Source organism: Pipistrellus kuhlii, unplaced genomic scaffold (assembly GCF_014108245.1).
Source record: "Pipistrellus kuhlii isolate mPipKuh1 unplaced genomic scaffold, mPipKuh1.p scaffold_m20_p_7, whole genome shotgun sequence".
Classification (NCBI taxonomy): domain Eukaryota; kingdom Metazoa; phylum Chordata; class Mammalia; order Chiroptera; family Vespertilionidae; genus Pipistrellus; species Pipistrellus kuhlii.
In genome coordinates this window covers 39,712,457-39,735,640 of record NW_023425573.1, presented here as the reverse complement: position 1 = coordinate 39,735,640, position 23,184 = coordinate 39,712,457, and the positions used below count along the sequence as shown (strand labels likewise).

The window sequence follows — 23,184 nt, the reverse complement described above, 5'->3', positions numbered from 1 at the left end:
ATGATGTATTATAGAATTGTACCCCTGGAATCTATATAATTTCACTAGTGGCCCAGTGCATGAAATTCGTGCACGGAGGGGGGATTCCCTCAGCCTAGCCTGCACTCTCTCCAATCGGACACCCCTCTCACAATCTGGGACCACTGGCTCCTAACCACTCACCTACCTGCCTGCCTGATTGCCCCTAACTGCCCTCCCCTGCCAGCCTGATCTCGCCCCCAACTGCTCTCTCCTGCCAGGCCTGATCACCACTAACCGCCTCTGCTTGGCTGATCGCCCTCAACTGTTCTCCCCTGCAGGCCTGTGGTTCTGATTGGTCAGTTTCTATGCCAGTCAGTGTCACTGGGCCTATCTCTGGGCCTGATCAGCAGCCCCCAATGGCCAGGAGAGAAACAGGTGTGACTGCTGGCAAAGCCCAAAGAAAGAGAGGCAATGGCTGATCAACAGCTGCCACGGAGGCTGCAGATCAGACCCTGCCTCTTTCTCTGGACCTGATCTGAAGCCCCTTCAGCAGTCAGTGCTGGGTCACAGGCAACCCAGCACAGACTGCAGGACTGACTTCCAGTATTTGGTCAAGCCTTCAGTCAGTTGTTACAGAACCTGGATTTTTAAATATTAGTATTAACCAATGTCACCCCCTAAAATGCAATAAAATTAAAAACACTACTGAAGTCATAGACTAGTTTTTTTCTTGCTGTTTTTATTAATATGTGAGATGAGAGATAAGAGAACAAATTTTCAAAAATAAGGAATCAGGACTTAATGGCTTAAGAAATTCTCATCCTACCCAAAGTGTGAATTACACTAAAATTGAGGTTCACTGTCAGAAAAGCTTCTCTTAAAAAAAGAAAAGATTGTGTAGCTGGACAATCTTTTGCTAAAATCCAAGAGAGTCCAGAATATTCAGTCACATAGTATTTAACAAGATGAAGACTGGTGTGTGTCTCACTGGTGTGTGTGACACACTCCCCTCAGCCTTCTCAGCAGAAGTCAAAAATAGTGATGGGATTATTTAGAAAAGAACTGTGGAAGATCCTTTTGTCTAAATGAACGACGAATCATTACTTCATACATAGGAGATCTACAAGATTCTTAAGAATCTTTATATAGCAGAAACAGTAACAGTTTGGATTTAAAAGGTCAGAAAATATAATATGAAAGTCTGTCACATCCCCCAAATTCTATAAGTAAGAAGCAGGCTAATAAAGCTACTCAGCTAAAAATATATAATAACTTCATGGGAGACTCAGAATTGTCAAAATTTCGGATCCAGAAGGCAGAGCCACAAGCCACAAATAATTATTAGCATACCTTGAAACCAAATCCAGTTTGAGTTTGTCTGATGAATTTGAGCCTGCTTGGGATCAAAGACTCCTTTATTTTTTTGTTTGAGCTAGATACTGTCCTCATCACTGTATTTTGAAACAAGCCTGTTTCTTGAGGCTCACAGATTAAGAGGAATTTTGTCTCTGGGTGAATTATACACAGAGACTCACTCATACCAGATTTAGACAATGAGATTTATACTGTTTGAGCTGAAGAGATATAGATGAGATTTTAGATGTTGAGTTAATGCTGTATTGTGGGTGGTTTTTGGGTTTGTTGGGATAGGATGAATAGATGAATATATTTTTCACGTGGGAAAGATGTGAATCTTGGATCAGAGGGAAGACTATGGTAGATAGAATAATGGCTTCTCAAAGATGCTAAATGCCAAACCATGGAACTTGTGAATGTTACCTTACATAGCAAAGGATTAAATGGAATTAATGGTTGCTAATTAGCTGACCCTAAAATAAGGTGATTATCCTGGATAATAGAGCTATGAGTAAACAAAGCAAAGAAAAAATTTTTATCTGAAAGAAACTGGAAAAAAGCAAAGTAGAGGTAACATCTGAACTTGGTTACAAAGGAAAAGAAAGAAGCCAGGAAGATGAAACAGCAGGTATAGGGCCACATTCTCAAAAACATAGTATGTAGAGATGCAACCAAAAAGAAAAATGAATACATACTGCAGATTAAGAAAGTTACCTAACTACTGGCCGAGACCGGTTTGGCTCAATGGATAGAGCGTCGGCTTGGGGGACTGAAGGGTCCCGGGTTCGATTCCGGTCAAAGGCATGTACCTTGGTTGCGGGCATATCCCCAGTAGGGGGTGTGCAAGAGGCAGCTGATCGATGACTCTCTCTCATCGATGTTTCTAACTCTCTATCTCTCTCCATTCCTCTCTGTACAAAATCAATAAAATATATTTAAAAAAAAAAAAAAAAAAAAAAGAGAAAGTTACCTAACTACTGATATTTTGCTAAGAGTTTAAATTACAGATCTATGTTGAATATTATCTAATGTTTCTTATTTTGGCATCTGTTAAGATGATTATATAATCTTTATTTTTATGTGGAAAACTACATTGATATCCCTCATGTTAAACCAACCTTGCATACCTACTGTGGTAAAATAAATCCAACTTGGTCTTGACAGATTACCATTTTAATATATTTTAGGTTGCTAATTAAGACTTTTGCATTTACTTAAAAAAATAAATAAAGTGTTTTTGTTTTTTTTTTAAACTAATTTTAGAGAGAGAGGAATGAAGAGGGAAAGAAACATGGATCAGCTGCCTCCTGCAAGCCTCATATTGGGGACTGAACACACACTTGTACAATGACCAGGAATCAAACCAATAGCCTTTTGGTGCACAGGACAATATTCAACTAACTGAGCCACACTAGACAGGGCTTGCATTTACTTCTATAAGTGAAATCAGTCTATAACATTACTTCCTTGTGCAGACTTGGTTGATTTTGACACCAAGATTTTGTTGGGCTAATAAAAGAGATTATTTTTGCTGTTCTTCAAAAATGTTATTAAAATACTGACACTATTTCTTCATTAAATGGGTAGTAGGCTACATAGATAAAGTCATCTGTACTCGGAGTTTTCTTTGATTGATGATTTTAATTATAGATTCAATGTCTTTAATAGTTATAGAACTATTTAAAGTTTATTTCTCCTAATGTCAATTTTAAGTTGTATTTTTCTAGAAATGTAACCATTTCAAATTTAACCCATTTATATGTTTGTCTTTAAATATCTTTAGACAATGTAGAATATTCCTTTTTTATTCATGATAATGATTATCTCCTCTCTTTTTAAATTTCATTAGTGTGGTTTTTTTTTAACCAACATTCCTTTTATGGGATTGATTCTCTATATCATATGTCTGTTTACTGTTATTATGTTTCTCTTTTTCCTTCTTGGTCTAATTCTGCTACTCACTTCCTACCTAAAATAGATGCTTAGTATATAAAATTTTAGGTTTTTTTCTCCTATATGTGTATACAAGGCTATAAATATAAATATCCCTGTAGATACTGTTTCAGATTTATCTCACAAATTTTGCTATGTAGCACTTTCACTACCATTCATCTAAAAATATTTTCTCATTTCCATTTAGACTTTTCCACAATCCTTTTTGTTATTGACTTTTAGCTGAATTCTATTGTTGTCACAGTTGTCGGCCTAGGGTTCAGGGTCAGGTAAGGGTTAGGGTTAGGGCTAGGTTTAGGGTCAGGGTTCAAGTTAAGGTTATGGTGTATTAACATTTGGAATTCACAATGAATGAGCTTTAATCACTGGACAAATGTGAATGTAACACTGAGAATTCATTCTAATCCTTTAAGTTTCACCCATGAGTCTACCAAACATATAAGGACAAAACAATTCATCTTATTCAAACTCAACACTTTGAAATTTGTTGAGACTTTCTTTGTGATCTAGCATGGGCGATTTTTATATAAGAACATATTTAAAAAGAACATATATTCTGCAGAGGTTAGGGGACGTGTCCATTAGGTTAACTTTATTAATCCCACTGAAATTTTCTAGAACCATAATGTTTGTTGTTTTGCATAATTTTATTTTTATCTACATGTCTATACTAAGAAATGTGTGTGTTGACATCTATCCCATTATGATATGCGGATCTGTCAATATCTTCTTCAAATACTATCAATTTTTAATTTATCTTAAGTCCATATTATGTACATACGAATTTAGAATTACTGTATGTTCCTAGTGATTTGAACCTTTTATAATGACAAAATAAGCACTTTATTTCTTATGAATACATAAATAAAAATCAAAACAATTCAAAATATACATATTTTAGAATATGTATGGCTGTGCCCAGTTCCTTCAGCCTCACCCGGGTGACAGGCGTGCGGCCCAGCTGGGCCCGCCCCCAAGCAGGTCCAGCCACTCCACACACCTGCCGCCCCAGTCCCCCAGTCCCCTTAGCCCCTCGAGGCACAAGCAAGCCTCAGGACTGGCCACGGCTTGCGCTGCCACCAGTGGCAGCAGCAGAGATGTGATGAAGCACCACCTTCCCCTGACTGCTGGGTCTTCTCACTCCCCTGAGGGCTCCCGGAAAATACATTCGTATTTTCCGGCGTATAAGACGACTTTTGAAACGAAAAAAGTCAACTGAAAATCGGGGGCAAAAGGCCAAAATTGCCAAAAAGTTACCTGCAGATCTTGATGGCAAAGTCAGTCTTTTCTTTGAAGTGGGGGGTAGTCTAATACAGCAAATATAGGCCTAAACCTAGGTTTTAACTGTAAAATTAGGGGTCGTCTTATACGCCAGAAAATATGGTATTTAACATGTAAAATACTTTTAAAATCCTCACTAGAGAATTTTTTAAAATTGATTTAAGGAATAGCTTTTTTTTAAAAAAATATATTTTTTATTGATTTTATATAGAGAGGAAGGAAGAGAGATAGAGAGTTAGAAACATCGATGAGAGAGAATCATCAATCAGCTGCCTCCTGCACACCACTTACTGGGGATGTGCCCGCAACCAAGGTACATGCCCTTGACCGGAATCAAACCTGGGACCCTTCAGTCCCCAAGCCGACGCTCTATCCACTGAGCCAAACCGGTCCCGGCAGCGCTAGCTCTTTTAGCTCAGTGGATAGAGCGTTGCCTGCAGACTGAAGGGCCCTGGGTTTGATTCTGGTCAAGGGCACAAGCCCGGGTTGTAGGCTTGATCCCCAGTAGGGGGAGTGCAGAAGGCAGCCAGATCAATGATTCTCTTTAATCACTGATAGTTCTATATATCTTTCTCTATCCCTTCCTCTTTGAAATCAATAAAAAATATATATATTTTAAAAAACTGATTTGAGAGAGATGGTGAAACATCCACTTAAGATGTTTGTGCCCTGACCGGTAACTGAACTCTCAACTTTTTTTGGTATATGGGACAATGCTCCAACCAAGCCACCCAGTCAGGGCTGAAGTCCAAATCTTCATTAAAATATATTAATAATGTACAATTAATGCAAGAAACACTTAAGATATTAACTATAGACTAGAGGCATGGTGCATGAAAATTCACGCTCTGGGGGGGAGGCCCTCAGCTCGGCCTGCCCCATCTCACAGTCCGGGAGCCCTCAGGGGAGTGAGAAGACCCAGCAATCAGGGGAAGGTGATGCTTCATCACATCTCTGCTGCTGCCACTGATGGCAGCACAAGCCTTGGCCAGTCCTGAGCGGCTAGGCAACTGCCATCCAAGGCTTGCTTGTGCCTCGAGGGGCTAAGGGGCCTGGGGGACTTGGGCGGCAGGTGTGTGGAGTGGCTGGACCTGCTTGGGGGCGGGCCCAGCTGGGCCATACGCCTGTCACCCGGGTGGGGCTGAAGGAACTGGGCACAGCCATCTTTGAGGGCGTAACAGTCAATTAGCATATTCCCTAACCTTACTGTCTGTGGGTGCTGCCATCTTTGTGAGGGTGTGATAGTCAATTAGCATATCCCCTCTTTATTAGATAGGATAATATTAGCTATGTGAAATATATAATAAAACATTGAAACAACTACCTTAAAAACTTAACTGAATCTTGCTGATAGCTGAAACTTAGTTAAGAGCCAGGAATGATGCAATTATTTTACATACATTACCACATATTATCTTTTAACACTACAATGTAGATACTTTCATAAGTGAGGAAAGGCAGGCTCTAAAAGGTAAAACAGCTAACCAAAAATAACCTGAAAGAGGCAAGGTTGGACTCTACATTTGTCTGACTATAGGGCTTAAAGTTCTAACCAGTACATAGCAGTAACTTCATTTTCTAAGTTAATTTCTTCATAGAAAAATCATTAAAGATTCATGATCTCTATTCTAATTATATTAGATATTCTGTACACAAGGCAAAGCCTGCTTCCCAGTGAACAATGATTCAAAAACAGTTTTTAGAAGACAGTTGCAGAGTATGGCTGCTAAAATTGAACTATAATATACGTGAATAAAGTGCTTTGTGGTTTCCCCCCTATTTAAATCTGCTTCTGCATAAGAATGTAATCAAATTGCTATGTAGTATCACTTAATTTGCCACTCCAAGAACACATAGCAGCATAACTTCAGGGTTAGTTCTAAGTCAACATATGTATTGTAATAAAATGGGATGGAAATGAGACAAGTCTATGATTATTAAACTACAGTTACAGCTCTTACTATCTTGGAGGTAAGCAGGAAGCTAAACACCTGTAACAAACTAGAAAAAAATGGTCTATTGAATAAAAGAAAATGAAAATCAAATGCTTATGGATTGTAATTTAGTATTTATCTACCACTTTACATAGTATGTCAGGAACTGGGCTAGATATTAAGACTATGTATAAAGATAAAATAGTGACATAAATGTTACAATATAGGCAGGAATGTACAAAAGGCCATGGGCACCTGACTTGATGGGGAGGGGGAAAACTAGGAAGAAAAAAGATTATGGAGAGCTTTCTATTGAAATTGGTATCTGAGCCAAGTGTTTAAGGATGAATAGGGAAAGAGGTGAAGAAGGGCAAGGACCAGATGCATAAAGCACGGAAAGCAGAGTCCATTTAGAGAACTGGAAGAGTTTTAACATAGGATATACAGGGCAGATGCTGGGGAACAGGATAGAGAGAGAAATAAGAAGGCCTATAGAGGGTTTTCATGAGCGTGAATTTTATCTTGACATGTAAGAAAACAGTAACTGAGGCTAGAGAGGTCAGAAAGTGTCAGATCAAAAGTATTTTAAAAGCTATCTTAATATCATTCAAACAACAGAGAGCTATGTTAGGGTTCTAAAGAAAAGAACAAAAGGCTCATAATTCTATCTGGAGAAAAATGATTGTTTACAACTGAAAATGGATTGGAGGACAAGATCAAAGTTGAAAGGGGGATGTGTGTGTAAAAAAAACCCCCAAATAAGAGATGGCAATAACTTGAGTTAGAATGGTATCAGTGGGGACTTACATAAATGGGTACATTTAAGCTATAGAAGAACAACTTGGTGTCTATTAGGGTGAAGTTAAAGCTAACATACACTTTCTTCTATATAATTGCTCACCTACCCATCGACTCTTTTTAAACAACAAATTTATAAAAAGTAAATCATTTGCTAAAGTAAAAAAGATAGCCAAATGTTTTAATTATAATTTACATAGCTCCCCAAATTAGGAAAGATTTGAAGAAGGAAGTAATTTTGAGATGGACTTGGAAAGATAAGATTATAAATACCTATTTATTAGTGGGAAGTGATAAAAATCTTGATCTAAAATGTTAAGGGTGACAACCAAAATTCTAGCATGTGGCATTGAGAGGATGGCAGAACCATTTACTAATAGAGAGAACACAGAAAAAGGCAAGGTGTGTGTGTGTGTGTGTGTGTGTGTGTGTGTGTGTGTGTATGCGCGCGCGCACGCACGCGGTTGGGGAGAGAGAGAATGAAATAGGAAGATGTATGATGGCATAAAACAGATCCATAAAAAAACACTTATTTTACAAACTGGTAGAGAAAATGATGTCCAGTCCATAACAGAGACCAAGAAGACAAAGCCAAGTAAGTTAAATGAAAATTAGGAGAACAAGGTATTTCAAACACTAAGACAATAAAAGTCTTTTAAGAAAAAGTTAAGATGCAACTATATTCAATGCTGCCAAGTTAAAGATTCAAATGTCTATTGCACTTACCATCAAGGAGATAGTTTATAATCTTTAAAAAATTTTCAGTTAAAGGAGAAATATTGAGGCAGAAGAGGTGAAAATATAAAGATGATAAAACATGAAGACCAGGGGGATTTATAATTGAGGGGGAGGTTTTTGTTTTATAAAAAAGAGAAAACAGAGTTGAACATGTAAGATAATGAAGATATTGATAGAAGACGTCCTTGATATAGGAAATGGGATTCAAAGCATAGATAAAACATTATCTTTCAAGAAAGGAGAAAAAGAATACACCCCTCCAAAAAAATCAAACTGTGTGTATGTGTGTGTGTGTATGTATTTTGGAAATTGTAGAATAGAAAAATAAGTTTAGATACATCTATACAGTATTATTCCCCTCTTATCCATAGAGGATATGTTCCAAGACTTCCAGTGGATGCCAATCCATGATTAGTACTGACCCTTGTGCATACTATGTTTTTCCTATACATACATACCAATGATAGTTTAATTTATAAATTAGACACAGCAAGAAATAAAACAATTATAATATACAGTAATAATTATGTGAATGTGCTCTCTCAAAATGCCTTACTGTACTCACATTTTCACTTAAAGGAAGCACTTTAGGCTTTTCTTTGGCATATCAGAATTGCCAGCATCACTACTCTTATGGTTTGGGGCATTAAGTAAAGTAAGGAAGGGTTACTTAAACACAAGTACCACAATAGTCGATCCGATAACCAAGATAGCTAGTAAGTGACTAATAAGCAGGCAGTGGATAGAGTGTGGACACACTGGACAAAGGGATGATGCATATTCAGGTGGGACAGAGTGGGATGGTCTGAGATTGTAGTACAGTACTCAGAATGGCACGCAATTTAAAACTTATAATTTATTTCTGGAATTTTCCATTTAATATTTTAGAATCTAAAATTTAGATCATGGTTGACCATAGGTAACTAAAATTGAGAAAAGCAAAATGCAGATAAGGGAGGATTATTATATATCACCATTTTAACAATGGTGTTCTCTGTGGGATCAGATCATGATCTATACTGTTTTATTATGTTCTTCCATATTTCAAAAGTATCTACTATAATCACGTAACAATTTTTAAAAAATGTCATTATCCCTTGAATTATAAAGAGTTATGCAGCACTAAAGCAAAAAATTTAGAAAACAATGTATTGCTTCCACAGATTGAGAAAATGTATGGCAGCTATATATTATTTAAGTTAACATTCTCTTAGAAAAAAGAACATGAATAACTGACCCACTCAGGCATGAAGAAGGAATTCCAGTCTCTTAGCTACCTAAGTCTCCATTTTTTTTTAAAAGAGGATTAATAAATCTCCACTTACAAAAGTAAAATTCAGGTATTTGGGGCTTATTATTAATTTAAAGGTAAGTTTTCAATACTGCCTTTCTTCCTGGCTAAAATTACTATTACTACTTAAGTATTAGTTTAATTCTAAATAACATCCATTACTAACATTCATACTCACTGGCTACAATTTTAAAAAAGGAAAATTAAAAATGGGAGACTTACAATTGTGGTAAATTTGGTCTAACAAAGGGATCGTTTTCTGCGCCATTGACTGCTTTATTTTTCCTCTGTTTTGGTTCAGAGTTGGTAGAGGGTGCCTGAGAATTATTAGCTGTGGGAGGTTTGCGTTTGGCTAGAAGTTTCCTTTGCCTTTCAATATCTTCCCTTTGCTGATTCACCCATTCCTGTTGCCTGTATAAAATAAATGGAAAAAAAAAACCATATTAATGTTCCATTACTTTCCACAGTTGAAAAATGAAAATATATTAATAAACATAAAAGGTCACAAGACAGATTTTTAACTTTTTGATCCCTCTCTTGTGAATCAACTGGTACTCACTGTTTATCTGATACATCCATTTCTAAATGGGGTATCCATCTGTTAAGCCCCCTAGATTAGGCAAAGATGAGTTGCTGTATATATTCTCATGATATCTATCTACTCCTTTCTAGCAAATATATCCTATATAATAAAGAAGTAATATGTAAATTGACCATCACACCCTCGCACAAGATGGCCACCCCCATGTGGACACAAGATAGCTGCCCCATGTGGCCACAAGATGCTGCTCCCATATCATAAGATGACTGCCACAAGATGGCTAGCAGGGGAGGGCAGGTATGGGTGACCAGGCTGGTAGGGGAGGGCAGTTGGGGATGACCAGGCCTGCAGGGAAGAGAGGACAGTTGGGGATGACCGGGCCAGCAGGGGAGGGCAGTTAGGGATGGCTGGGCAAGCAGGGGAGGGCAGTTGAGGGACCAGGTAGGCAAGGGAGTGAAATTAGGCATCAATTAGGCTGACAGGGGAGCAGTTAGGGGACTATCAGGCTGGCAGGCAGAAGTAGTTAGGGACAATCTGGCAGGTAAGCAGGTGAGTGGTTCCTTTGTAATCCAGCAATCCTGGATTATGAGAGGGATCCTAAATTGGAGAGGGTGCAGGCTGGGCTAAGGAACACCCCCCAGTGCACAAATTTTGTGCACCGGGTCTCTTGTTCCTATAGATACTTGATCAGAATCATCTGGTTGGACTACTTCATGGGAGCAGACACTATATCTATTTTATATCTTATTAGAGGCCAGGTGCACAAATTCATGTACAGATGGGGTTCCTCAGCCTGGCCTGCATCCTCTTACAATCCAGGACCCCTCAGGGGATGTCCGACTGGCAGTTTAGGCCTTAAACTGACAGTCGGACATCCCTCTCTCAATCTGGGACCTATGGCTCCTAACTGCTGACCTGCCTGCCTGATCGCCCCTAACCACTCATCTGCCTGCCTGATGGCCCCTAATCGCCTCTGCCTTGGCCCTTGCCCCAGAGGCTTTGTCAGGAAGGATGTCCGGAAGGTTGTTGGGCTGTCTGGTCTAATTAGCATATTACACTTCTATTATTATAATAAAGCCTTTGAGTTTGACATGCTTGACCTAGGTAGAAGAGGTGAGAAAATCTCAAGAGTAGACTTTAATCCAGTTTTCAATTGAAAGTACAATTAAATCATTTCAACTTATGGAAAGTAAAAAATTATTGTAATGAATAGATAGCTAATACTTGATTAATTAGGAATGACCATATAATTTAGAGCCTATTAATTTAATATTACTTATTTTTTATTTCTCTTCTCATTCTCCAAATACTTTGGGTTATATCACTGGTACACACTGGTAAACAGATTGATATAAAATGTGCATATGTGCCCTGTCCGGTAGCTCAGTTGATTACAGCATCATCCCTGATATGCTAAGGTTGCAGGCTCAAACCCTAGTCAGGGCTCATATAAGAATCTACCAATTGCCTGGCAGGTGTGGCTCAGTGGTTGAGCATTAACCTATGAACCAGGAGGTCAGAGTTAATTCCACATGAGGGCATATGCCTGGCTTGTGGGCTCCATCCTCAGTGTGGGGTATGCAGGAGGCAGCAGATCAATGATTCTCTCTCATCATTTATGTTTCTATCTCCATCTCCCTTCCTCTCTGAAAATAATACAAATTATTTAAAAGAGAAAAAAAAAAAAAAACTAAGCAGAAAAATCCCACATATAGATATAAATCTTCCAATAAAAATTAAATTTTCAACAATTTTACTTCTAAATTATCCATAAAGATAGGTCAGTTTGTATTTCAGAAAGTCATTTAGAATAATACATCATAGTAGATGAATTATATATAGATGAGTGCTACATACATCATAAAACTTATACAGATGAATGCTAACTAGTCAAGAAGTCTGCTAAAGCTAAATTTATCTGTTTCATGTTCCTTTCAAATGTACTAAATTTATTATCTCAAAGAGTAGTAAGAATAGATGTAGAACAAAATTCCAAATCTATAATCACTGAAAGTAATGAAAACATAAAGGAATACTAAATTTTTTAAAATACAAGAATGACTAACTTCACAAGATTCTGAAATGCAAAACCATCTGTCCATTGTTCAGTAAATGAAGCACCATGTCTAACTGTTGTGAAGTGTCCAAGGCGTAATCTGTCTTGCATACTCTTCTCCCGGCTTGACAGTTTTTCTTGGTTACTCTGAAAAAAGGAGGAAAAATCAGTGCTCAATGATATTCATTTAAATTTTAAAAGCATACAAGGCAAAGGGTGCTAGTAAAAGGGAAGGGAAATTTTATCAAAATTTTGATTTACCTTTTCAATAAGTAATTTCTTGCTCATTGATATGCACTTATTTAGTCGTTCTTTGTATTTTTCAAGTAATTTTTGTTGTTCATCTATTTGCCGTCTGAGATCACAGTTAGCCTACAAGAATAAGGAGAAAAATGGAAAAGATCTACAATTTGTATTTACGATACACTCTGGAATATTTTTAATGCTTTGAATAAATTAAATAAAGAGAAAGGATTAGTAAGATTATACACTTGAATATGATAATAAAATCTTTTGAAAAACACCTGCTTACCGTGGGGTAGTTCTATTAAATGCTGCTTGATTGTGTAATGGAAAGTAAATGTTCATACTCCATGGGTTCAAATCCACTCTTTAAGTTATCTGAATCTTAGTTCAGTTGTCTTGTTTATTTTTAAAATAGGGGCAATACCATCTAACTAACTTAGTTAAAAATAATTGAAATATAGTATATCAAGTATCTAACACTTAAAAATGAATGATTCTTTTCCATTTATGTAATTAATAAACAATTTTGTTCCTTCAATTTGTGGATGACACTGTTGATGTCTATTTAATAGCTAAACTTTCCCACCACTTTTCTTGACAAAAATATACCAAGTTTTGTTGACTTTGCAGACAGCCACATGTTCAGGGAAGAGACCTCTCTCTAAACTCAGGAGATGAGTCTGGTTAGTCTAGTATAGTGACCAGAAAATAACAGGAGGGCTTGTTAGAACACAGATTATTGGGACCCATCCCCAGAGTTTCTGAATCAGTAGACTTGAGGTATGATCTGAAAATTTATTTCTAATAAGTTCATCCGTAAAGCTGATGTTTCTGATCTGAGGATAATACGTGGAGAACCATAGGTGTAGGCCAATCATGGTGAAAGGCAAAAGAAAGTGCCATGTTAAATAAAAAAAATGCTAGCAGATGAGATACTTTCTGAGGAACATAAATGGAATTTGGCACCAATAGTTCCTCAGCATTGCATCAGGAGCAATTCAAACAAAACCCCAACAAATTGTTTGTGTAACTTGAAAAACTGATTTTACATTTCTCTAAGACTGCAAAGGGCCAAATATACCCAAAACGAAGAGGATATTTGTTCAACTACATATCAAGAAAACTAAGGTAATTATGATAGCCCAAATGTATTTTCTCCTTCCTTAATAATGACAAACCAATATTTTATTCTGGATTGATATGTGCCTAGCTGAAAGACAGATTTCCTAGTTTCCTTGCAGCTAAGGAAAGAAATATCCAAGAAGATTGTACACAGAATTGTTGCTTGCTTGCTTCCTTCCTTCCTTCCTGTTATTCTCTTTCTCTTCCTATTAACTGCTCAGAAACACATATATCATAACTGTGACTCCGAATAAATATTTTGTACCTCCATATGACTCTCAAAATAGAAAGCATACAGTAAGGATGAGAGCATAAAAACCGAAAGAGTTAAAATCCCCTATGTCACCACGGAGCCATCACAACCAGGCTGTCCACTTTTGTTCTTCTCTCAAAAAAGTAACACTGTATCTCATTTAATGTATTGTTTTTGTTCTCTGTCACTAAAAGCCAAAGACAACAAAAAAGATGTGAAACCAGCATAGGAACACACAAATAGAACACAGAACATAGCAGAGAACACAGAAATAGATCCTCCTATATATGGAAACTAGATTATACAATGGAGCTGATGGTAAAGAGGGAACTTATATTATAATTAAATGAGCTGGACAACTGGTTATATATAGAAATTAAAATGAAACCTTCTTCACACCATACCCAAAAATGAGTTCCAGTGAGATTAACAATTTATATTAAAAAACCAGGCTATAAAACTTTTAAGCCGAAACCAGTTTGGCTCAATGGATAGAGCGTTGGTCTGAAAACTGAAGGGTCCCAGGTTCGATTTCGGTCAAGGGCATGTACATTGGTTGCAGGCACATCCCCATTAGAAGTAGGAGGCAGCTGATTGATGTTTCTCTCCTATCAGATATTTCTAACTCTTTATCTCTGTCCCTTCCTCTCTGTGAAAAATCAATAAAATATATTTAAATAATAAAAAAATAAAACTTTAAAAATATAATATAGGACATCTTTATAAGCTTAAGGAAAAAAATCTGTTGCTATACCTTTTCTAATAATTTACAATAAAACACAATCTATTAAAAATACATACTTAATCAGACAAAAATTTTAAATGCATCAGAAGTAGCATGAAGAAATGAACAGACAACTCACACATTTGGAAAAAATCAATATATAGAGGTGGGCAAAAGCAGGTTTATAGTTGTTCTATGAAAATAATAATTAATAAATACAACTATAAAACTTTTTTTGTCCCATCCTGTATATTGAGTGTCAGGACAAAAAACTGACATCAATTAAAAACAAAAACAAAAGACTACCTAATAAGATAATAAGCCTTGCCAAGACTGGTTTGGCTCAGTGGATAGAGCATCAGCCTGCAGACTGAAGGGTCCCAGGTTCGATTCCAGTCAAGGGCATGTACCGTAGTTACAGGTACATCCCCAGTGGGAGGTGTGCAGGAAGCAGCTGATCGATGTCTCTCTCTCATTAATGTTTCTAACTCTCTATCCCTCTCCTTTCTTCTCTGTAAAAAAACAATATATTAAAAAAAAAAAAAGATAATAAGCCAAAAACCATGATCAGTTATTTCCCAGAAGAAACTCAAATGGCTAATAAATGTTTTTAAAGATGCTCAAAAAATAGATAAGGAATATATCTAATTAAAGACATCTTATTACATTCATCAAATTGGTCAACAATTTAAAAAAATTAAATCTGATTATAACAAGATTTGGCAATGATAATGAGCAATGAGATTATTTTTTGCCCACCACTAATGGGATCCAACCACTTAAGAAAAACTTGACATTATAAAGCAAAGTTGAGAACATGCATGCTCAGTACTTAACATATACCATAAGAGAAATCATCCCATATTTGCCCTAGAAGACATGTACAAGAATGTTCTGAGGAGTTCATATTAGCAAAAAATAGAAACTAAATGTCCACCAAGAGCAGAAAAAATAAATTATGTTATCCTATATAATAAAAGCCTAATATGCAAATTGACTGAATGACAGAACGACTGGTCGCTATGATGCACACTGACCACCAGAAGGTAGATGCTCAACGCAGGCCCCAGACCAGCCAAGGAGGGTGCCAGTGGGGGATTCTCTAATCGCCACAGATTGGGCTGATCACCAGCCAGGCCTAGAAACCCTACCCGTGCATGATTTTCATACATCGGGCCTTTAGTATTAATATAATGCCTCACTATATAGTAAAATGAATAAACTATATTACAATCACACATACTATACTGTTTGGTGAAAACAAGCAGAATAAACGGGTACATACAGTGCAATTTTGTTTATATAAAGTTCAAAAACAAACTGAAATAATGTTAAGAATGTTTAAATATCTATAACAAAGTATAATATGCAAATAGACCAAATGGCCAAACATTGGAATGACTGTCCGGACAACCACACTATGATACCCACTGGTGCCAGGCCAGCTAAAGTGAGTTCAATGCAATTGGTTGGGGGCCCTGCCATTCCTCATGATCACTTCAAAGAGGGAGGCCCAGGCCACCTACCAGTGGGCTATGGTGGGGGGGTGGGCGTTGAAGTGGGTGGGCGGGCTTCTCTCTAGGAGGGCAATCCATCCATCGCAGAGCCCTGGTCGGGTGGGCAGGGTCTCGCCCTCTGCTGAGTGATCAATCACAGGGTTCCCCGACTGTGAGAGGGAGTAGGCTGGGCTGAGGGACATCCTCCACCCCACCCAACATTTGTGCACTGGGCCCCTAGTATGTAATAAAACCATGAAAGGCATAATACAAAACTCAGAATGTGGTTGATGGTAAAGGGATGTGACAGTGAATGTGGCAAGGTCAGGAAAGTTATTGATCATTATGGTAGAATCATGGATATTGATTTTATTGAGTTTATACACCAGTGGTTCTCAAAGCTGGCTTAAATCAGACTCATCCAGAGGAACTTTTAACAAAACTACCAATGTACAAACCCTACATCACATTAATTTAATCAGAACTCCTCAGGGTAGAGTTCTGGCATTAGTACTTTTATCAAGTGCGTAGCCCCTTCCTTTCCATCATTCAGTGATTTTACTGAGCAGCAATGGGCGAGACCACTGCTTTATACTTCACTCACATTATAAGTACACTTTTTGATGTGTTTTTCAATAAAGTTTCCATTAAAAATCTCGCAGGATGGTAGCAATAACTTCATGATGTAAAATTGCAAACGTTGGATTATAACAAAATCAATTAACTTTAACATGAAATGGGTTATCTCTGTCTTCTGGTAGTTGATTAAAAAAACTTTATTAACTTCCTTCTATTTTTTATCGGGTCTAGTAATAATTAATGTTGTTTTTAAACATTCGTTTAAAATCTTGCTTGGCGTTGACTTGTATTGACATAACCTTCAAACACGTGGTATCTACAGAACGTGTGAAGTGCAATTAACAAGTTTTGCTTGAAAAAGTTTGTGTTTGGTTTGGTTTTTGTTGCAAAACTAGGGCTAAGAAGATGGCAGATGAAGAGCATGCTTTACGAGTTCCGATTAGGAAGAAAAGCAAGTGAGGCTGCAAAAAACATCTGTAGTGCTCTTGGTCAAGATGCAGTTAGCGCCAGAAAATGCCAGCATTGGTTTGAGAAATTTCACGAGGGAAATTTTTCGTTAGATGACAAGAGTGGTCGAGGCCGTGTGTCCAATTTTGATCAAGAAGCTCTTCAAGCTCTTTTGGTGCAAAATCCTCAAATTACCCAACAAGAGCTTGAGACAACTTTAAATTGTTCACAGAAAACAATTTCCAATCAATTGCGTGCACTTGGCAAAGTCCAAAAGTTTGGAAAATGGGTTCCTCATGAGTTGACCAACAACAACCGTAATCAAAGAGTCACAATTTGCAGTTCGCTCCTCTCTCGTCAAAACCGTTTGCCGTTTTTAGAGCAAATTGTTACCGGAGATGAAGAATGGGTGCTGTATGTTAATTTGAAAAGGCGGCCTCAATGGTTGGACAAAAATGAGGCTCCGCAGCCCACGCCAAAACCTGACTTGCATGCGAAAAAAGTGATGTTGTGTGTTTGGTGGAATTTTAAAGGAATTCTTCATTATGAACTTTTACCATCTAACCAAACCATTACAAGTGCAGTGTATAGTGCCCAATTGGAAAGGTTAGCCCAAGCTTTAAGAGAAAAAGAACCCGTGCTGATTAATCGGAAGGGCGTAATTCTTCACCACGATAACGCACGACCGCATACTGCAAGAATCACTGCTGAAAAACTGCGCCAGTTGGAATGGGAAGTTCTCCCTCAACCTGCATATTCTCCTGATATTGCCCCTTCCGATTACCATTTGTTTCGTTCTTTGCAAAACTTTCTTCTTGGAAAAAAATTTAATAATGAAGAATGCCTCAAAAATGCATTGACCGAATTTTTTGCATCAAAATCACAAGAATTTTACAACAGAGGGATTAAAATGCTTCCTGAGCGTTGGGCACAAGTAGTAGAAAACAATGGCAACTATATTGTTGATTAAATTTTGTTGTATTGTTTAAATAAATTCGATTTAAAAAAAAGTATTAGAAAACGACATTATTACTAGACCTAATAAAAAAAAATTTTTTTATTGATTTTTTTACAGAGAGGAAGGGAGAGGGATAGAGAGTTAGAAACATCGATCAGCTGCCTCTCCTGCACACCCCCTACTGGGGACATGCCCGCAACCAAGGTACATGCCCTTCACTAGAATCGAACCTGGGACCTTTCAGTCCGCAGGCCAACGCTCTATCCACTGAGCCAAACCGGTTTCAACTTCCTTCTATTTCTTCAACTGTTTCTCAATTAGCATTTTAAAAAACGAATAAAATAATTTTCACTTTAAAGTTGACATTTACAATCAAGTACTTATACAACCAGAAAAGGCTTCCCCCCACCCCAGCTATAGAATTTTTTTTGATAAAAATTAAGTATTTTCTCAACAGTTTTACTATTGCCAATCAGCCTCCCCCCCACCCCATCCCCTTCCATAACTTACTACTTACCCTGAGCAAGTCATCTATACGACCTTCTTTCTTTTCCAGGTCCTGGTTTTTATTACTTTCTAATGCTGCTAATTTCAGCATTGTGAGATCAGTCTAAATGAAAGAGAACTATTTAATTATCTCCATTATATATATATATCATTGCATGTAAACATTAGATTTTACTGATTCTAAAAAGCAAAGATTTGATTTTATGTGTGAATGTAAAGGGTATTCCAAAAAGTATTGAGTGCAGTTTTAAGTTTTAGTCAGAAGTACAAGCGCTATAAACTTACAAAGAAACATCTAAAGATTAGTTATTTAAAAGTTTAGAATACTGATATGTTCATCATTAAAATTCAATATAACCATTGCTTTATGCTATCAACTCTAAATTTTGAACATGGCAAAAACTTTCATGAGCTGTTCACTGACTGAAAGCAATGTACTTATTATCATAGCCTAGAGAGAACCCAAAAGTTCTGATGCATATACAACAGTTTAGCCATCACCTAACAGAAAAAGTCTCATGGCAAAAAATTGGGCAACTGGGAGGTCAACCCTTGGTCTGAGACAGCGTCATTCAGAAACTGCCATATGTAAAAAGTTGAAATGAAATAGTTTTCAAAATTAATAAAACTAAATAAGTGTAAAAGGTATCCAATTAATTCAATTTTCAAATGATTTTTCTAAGTGTGCAGTATACATAATATACATAGACACCCAAAATGAATGGCTTAAATGCCCATTTATAATAAATATAACAGCTTCATGAAGACACTGATAACTTGTATGTTAAGTTAAAAAAGAATCAGCAAACAGAATTGACAAATCATGGTGGTTCTGTTTCTTTAATTTGTTTAAAACATCTATATATTTATAAAATAATAAAAGACAAAATGATAGTAAATTGGTTATTTCAGTTTCTTATCCCTTATAAGTTGTCTTTTTGTTTAGTAATAAGCTTTCTTGATGCAAAATTTAACTTTATGACTATGTCCAAAACAAAGAGAAGACATTTGAGTTGTTTGTACAAAATTGGTCTCTTGTTTCTTAGAAATCATACCAATAAATCTCAATAACTATTTACCTGAGTAATTTTAAAGGATAACTGCTTTGGTTGTACAATAGGGTGGTCCCCAAAAGCTACTGCAATAGGAGAAGGGCTATTAGGTCGAACCTTAAAAGAATAAAAAATAAATCAAAATTTTACATCAGCAAGAAAAAAAATAGGCTTCTGTTTAGCAACAACTACTTAACATTTCCCTCCTCCCCTTTTTTAAATCCTCACCTGAGATATGTTTATTGATTTGAGAGAGGGGGGGGTATGATGAAAGGAGAGAGAGAAACATCGGTCAGTTGACTGACTGAGGATAGAATCCACCACTTACATATATGCCCTGACTAGGAATAGAACCTGCAACCTTTTGGTATATGGGATGATGTTCCAACCAACTAAGCCACCCAGACAAGGCAACATTTCTTAAGTTTTTGTTAGGATAATAAATTTAATTTAAAAATAACTGACTTTGAAATTTTTAATCATCCTTTAGTCAATAAACATTTATTGAGTACCTCCCTCACATAAGGCCCAGTGAAAGATAACTATATATTCCCTGCCCTCAAGTTTACATTCTTGTGTCACAGAGGAAATTGTAATGCTTTTAGTCAGTTAAATAAAATAAAGCATCATGTTAAAAACGTTAACATTATTGTGTTTTAAAAATAAAACTGAAAAAGATCTTAATACAGAACTCTTAGTATTAGAGATAATAATGCATGCCAAAATATACCGTTTCCCCGAAAATAAGACAGTGTCTTATATTAATTTTTTTCTCCCAAAGTAGCGCTAGGTCTTATTTTCGGAGGATGTCTTATTTTCGGGGAAACATGGTAGTATAAGATCAATCTACTGATGAGTTTTGTGGCTTATCTAGTCACTAGTTTTAAAACACATTCATTGGAAGATTACATCACTGTATCAATACTAACACAACTCTTATTTATTGTTGAGTATTATGCTTTACTTTGTGTATGACAAAATTATGTGCCCCAAGGTACAAAATGATTAAGGAACAACTCAGTATATGTCTAGAGACAAGGACCAGTAGGGCACAGTGTAAGAACAATCAAGGTACTTAAATAAGAGATACTCTAATTTTCAAAAATCTTTAATTCATCTTTAAATTACTTAAAGCTAATATAGTTTTTCTGGTTAGCCATTGAACTTCCACATAATCAAAGTAAAGAAAAAAATGAAATCTGATGTATAAAACAATGTAGATAAAAGAACTAGGTTTTTTGGGTTTTTTTTTGTGTGTTTTTTTTTGTTTTAATAGAGGATTTATTTATTTATTTTTAATATATTTTATTGATTTTTTTTTTGCCCCCTTCCCTCCCTCCCAAACACACTCTCCCTCCCCAAGGAACTAGGTTTTAAAATGTTAGGAATAGCCGAAACCGGTTTGGCTCAGTGGTAGACTGAAAGGTCCCAGGTTTGATTCTGGTCGGAGGCATGTACATTGGTTGCGGGCACATCCTTGGTAGGGGTGTGCAAGAGTCAGCTGGTCGATGTTTCTCTCTCATCGACGTTTCTAGCTCTCTATCTCTCTCCCTTCCTCTCTGTAAAAAATCAATAAAATATATTAAAAACAAAACAAAACAAAACAAAACAAAAAAAACATAAAAAATGTTAGGAATAAAACAAGAAGTTATTAATTTTCAGATCCAATACTGAACTCAGGTCCTATACTAAACTAAATAATCCAAGGCTGATGGCTACCTATCTTTTTCTTAAAGATACTCAGAAAGGAATTATGTGATCATTTCAGTGGTTGAGAAATATAATTCATAAGAAAGTTAAAAGTTAGAAATGATTTACTTGATATAGACTGATTTTATAAGAGTATTCATATTAGTCTCATAGACTCAACAGCCTTCTTTTATAGAAACATTACTTCTTGGATACATTTAGTTCAGAAAAACTGTAACTTAAGAATCTCACTTTCAGAAGTAAAGTTCTAATAACACCAAATTACTAAAAAGGACTCAATTCACCTCACAGAATGATTTTAAAAAGATAAATAATATATAGAAAGACAATTTATATATATAAAAGGCTAAGTGACCGGCTGACCATCTGGTACATATGATGCGCACTGACCACACCAAGGGGCAGATGCTCAACACAAGAGCTGCTGAGCTGCAGAGTTGACAGAAGCGGTTCTTGGATAATGCACCCCGGAACCAGAGAGGAGGGAGCCTGATTCCTCACAGGGCCATACGATTCCACATTTGGCGGGGGGTTTGTTGCTGGGACACTGTTGACCCCAAATCTAGTTTACTGCCAAGCTGCGGTGACTTGGCAGTAGTGGTTCTTGGGTTAATTTACCAGTTGCCCACTGCACGAAACTGTGCAGTGGGCCACTGGTAAATTATAACAGTTACTCAGTATACATAACTTCCCAGACATAGGACGGTGCACATAAATACTTACAGATGAGGAAGGAGTGGAATGTGAGTGTGAATTCTGAGGAGAACGGATTGCAGGAGGGATGCCTCTTACTGGACTTGAGCCATTCCCACCTTGGTACTGAGCAAAAAAAGAAAACATCACTATTAAAACAGGTTTAGATAAATGTTATTTTGGACATAGCATTAAGAATTTAAATATATCTATGTTATTTACATCAAACAGTCATTTAAATAGGTCAAGAAAAAGCAAAACTAGTATTATTCACAGCTAAGTCCTAAAAGACTAAAGAGAGAATACTGATCATAAGAACATGACAAGACTATGTCTTGTACAGACCTTTATTTCTTGAACATTCTTACTGTATATAACTTGTTGTGGCAGACTCAAAGACAAATTCCCCCAACATAATAAACATACCTTATTTTCCTTCAAATTTTACTATAAAATTAAAGTCTAAAACTCAACCATAACTTTTATGTTGTAGCAATAGCATTGACACAATGATGTTATAACATGTTTGTTGAAAAGAGTATAATCCCTAATCCGAAAAATGTTAACATGTTTACATGTAGATGTTTGTGTACATAACCATTTAAAACAGAATCATTATTCTCAAGATGTTAAATATCTGAATGTGCTTAGCACTTTATAAAGGTATTCTACAGACTAAGTCCCTTCCTTTTAACAGCATAAAATCTAACAAAAATAGATCCTTTCTTACACGCATGACATGTATTACAGTGCATGACTTAGCTACACAGGAAGGGAAGCTGCCTTTTTTTCTCATTTGGAAAGAAAATGTCTTGTTATTGGCTTCCTCTCAGGATATTTAGTTTTTATTTATTTATTTTAAAAAAATATATATATTTTATTGATTTTGTACAGAAAGGAAGGGAGAGCGATAGAGAGCTAGGAACATCGATGAGAGAGAGTTATTGATCAGCTGCCTCTTGCACACCCTCTACTGGGGATGTGCCCGCAACCAAGGTACATGCCCTTGACTGGAATCGAACCCGGGTCCCTTCAGTCCCCAAGCCGACGCTCTATCCATTGAGCCAAAGCGGTTTTGGCCTCCTCTCAGGGTATTTAGCATGAGCAGGAGAGATGGGGACTTCCTAGTGTGTTCATCAAACAACTTCTTGCAACCTAAGAACTTTGTGTATCCTATTTCAATCTATAATATCCAGCACATAATAGGCATTCAAGAGACTTGAAATTGTATTTGAATTGATCCCACCTTTGGCAAAGATTCTTAATGATATTAACAGTGAGAGACTAAAGAGCATTAGCTATCTCGTGATCAACTACAGTTTTACCTTAGATTCTGTAAACCCAAAAAACAATGGAAAGTAGAAAAAAATGTTTTTAACTAGCAAATTATTTTCTTATTCTCAAGTAAATATATTTTTCAGCTGAATAGATAATGTTTGCTGTTTTAATAATCATATTGTTTTGTAATGTGAAACTGGTAGCCAAAGA

The 23,184-nt window shown here is 36.6% G+C and overlaps 1 protein-coding gene across 7 annotated transcripts in view; it reads right to left on the bottom strand.

Annotated features, from left to right (window-relative positions):
* The window catches only part of TLK1 (tousled like kinase 1), a 121,493-nt gene that overhangs the window by 36,092 nt on the left and 62,217 nt on the right, over positions 1 to 23,184 (bottom strand). For all 7 annotated transcript variants that reach the window (XM_036420870.2, XM_045575682.1, XM_045575683.1 and 4 more), the window contains 6 exons: positions 21,727 to 21,822; positions 19,321 to 19,410; positions 18,252 to 18,344; positions 12,171 to 12,281; positions 11,920 to 12,056; positions 9,535 to 9,723 (listed from right to left, as the gene is read on the bottom strand). In XM_036420870.2, the coding sequence (XP_036276763.1) occupies positions 9,535 to 9,723; positions 11,920 to 12,056; positions 12,171 to 12,281; positions 18,252 to 18,344; positions 19,321 to 19,410; positions 21,727 to 21,822 (716 nt within the window). The remainder of the gene's footprint in view (positions 1 to 9,534; positions 9,724 to 11,919; positions 12,057 to 12,170; positions 12,282 to 18,251; positions 18,345 to 19,320; positions 19,411 to 21,726; positions 21,823 to 23,184) is intronic.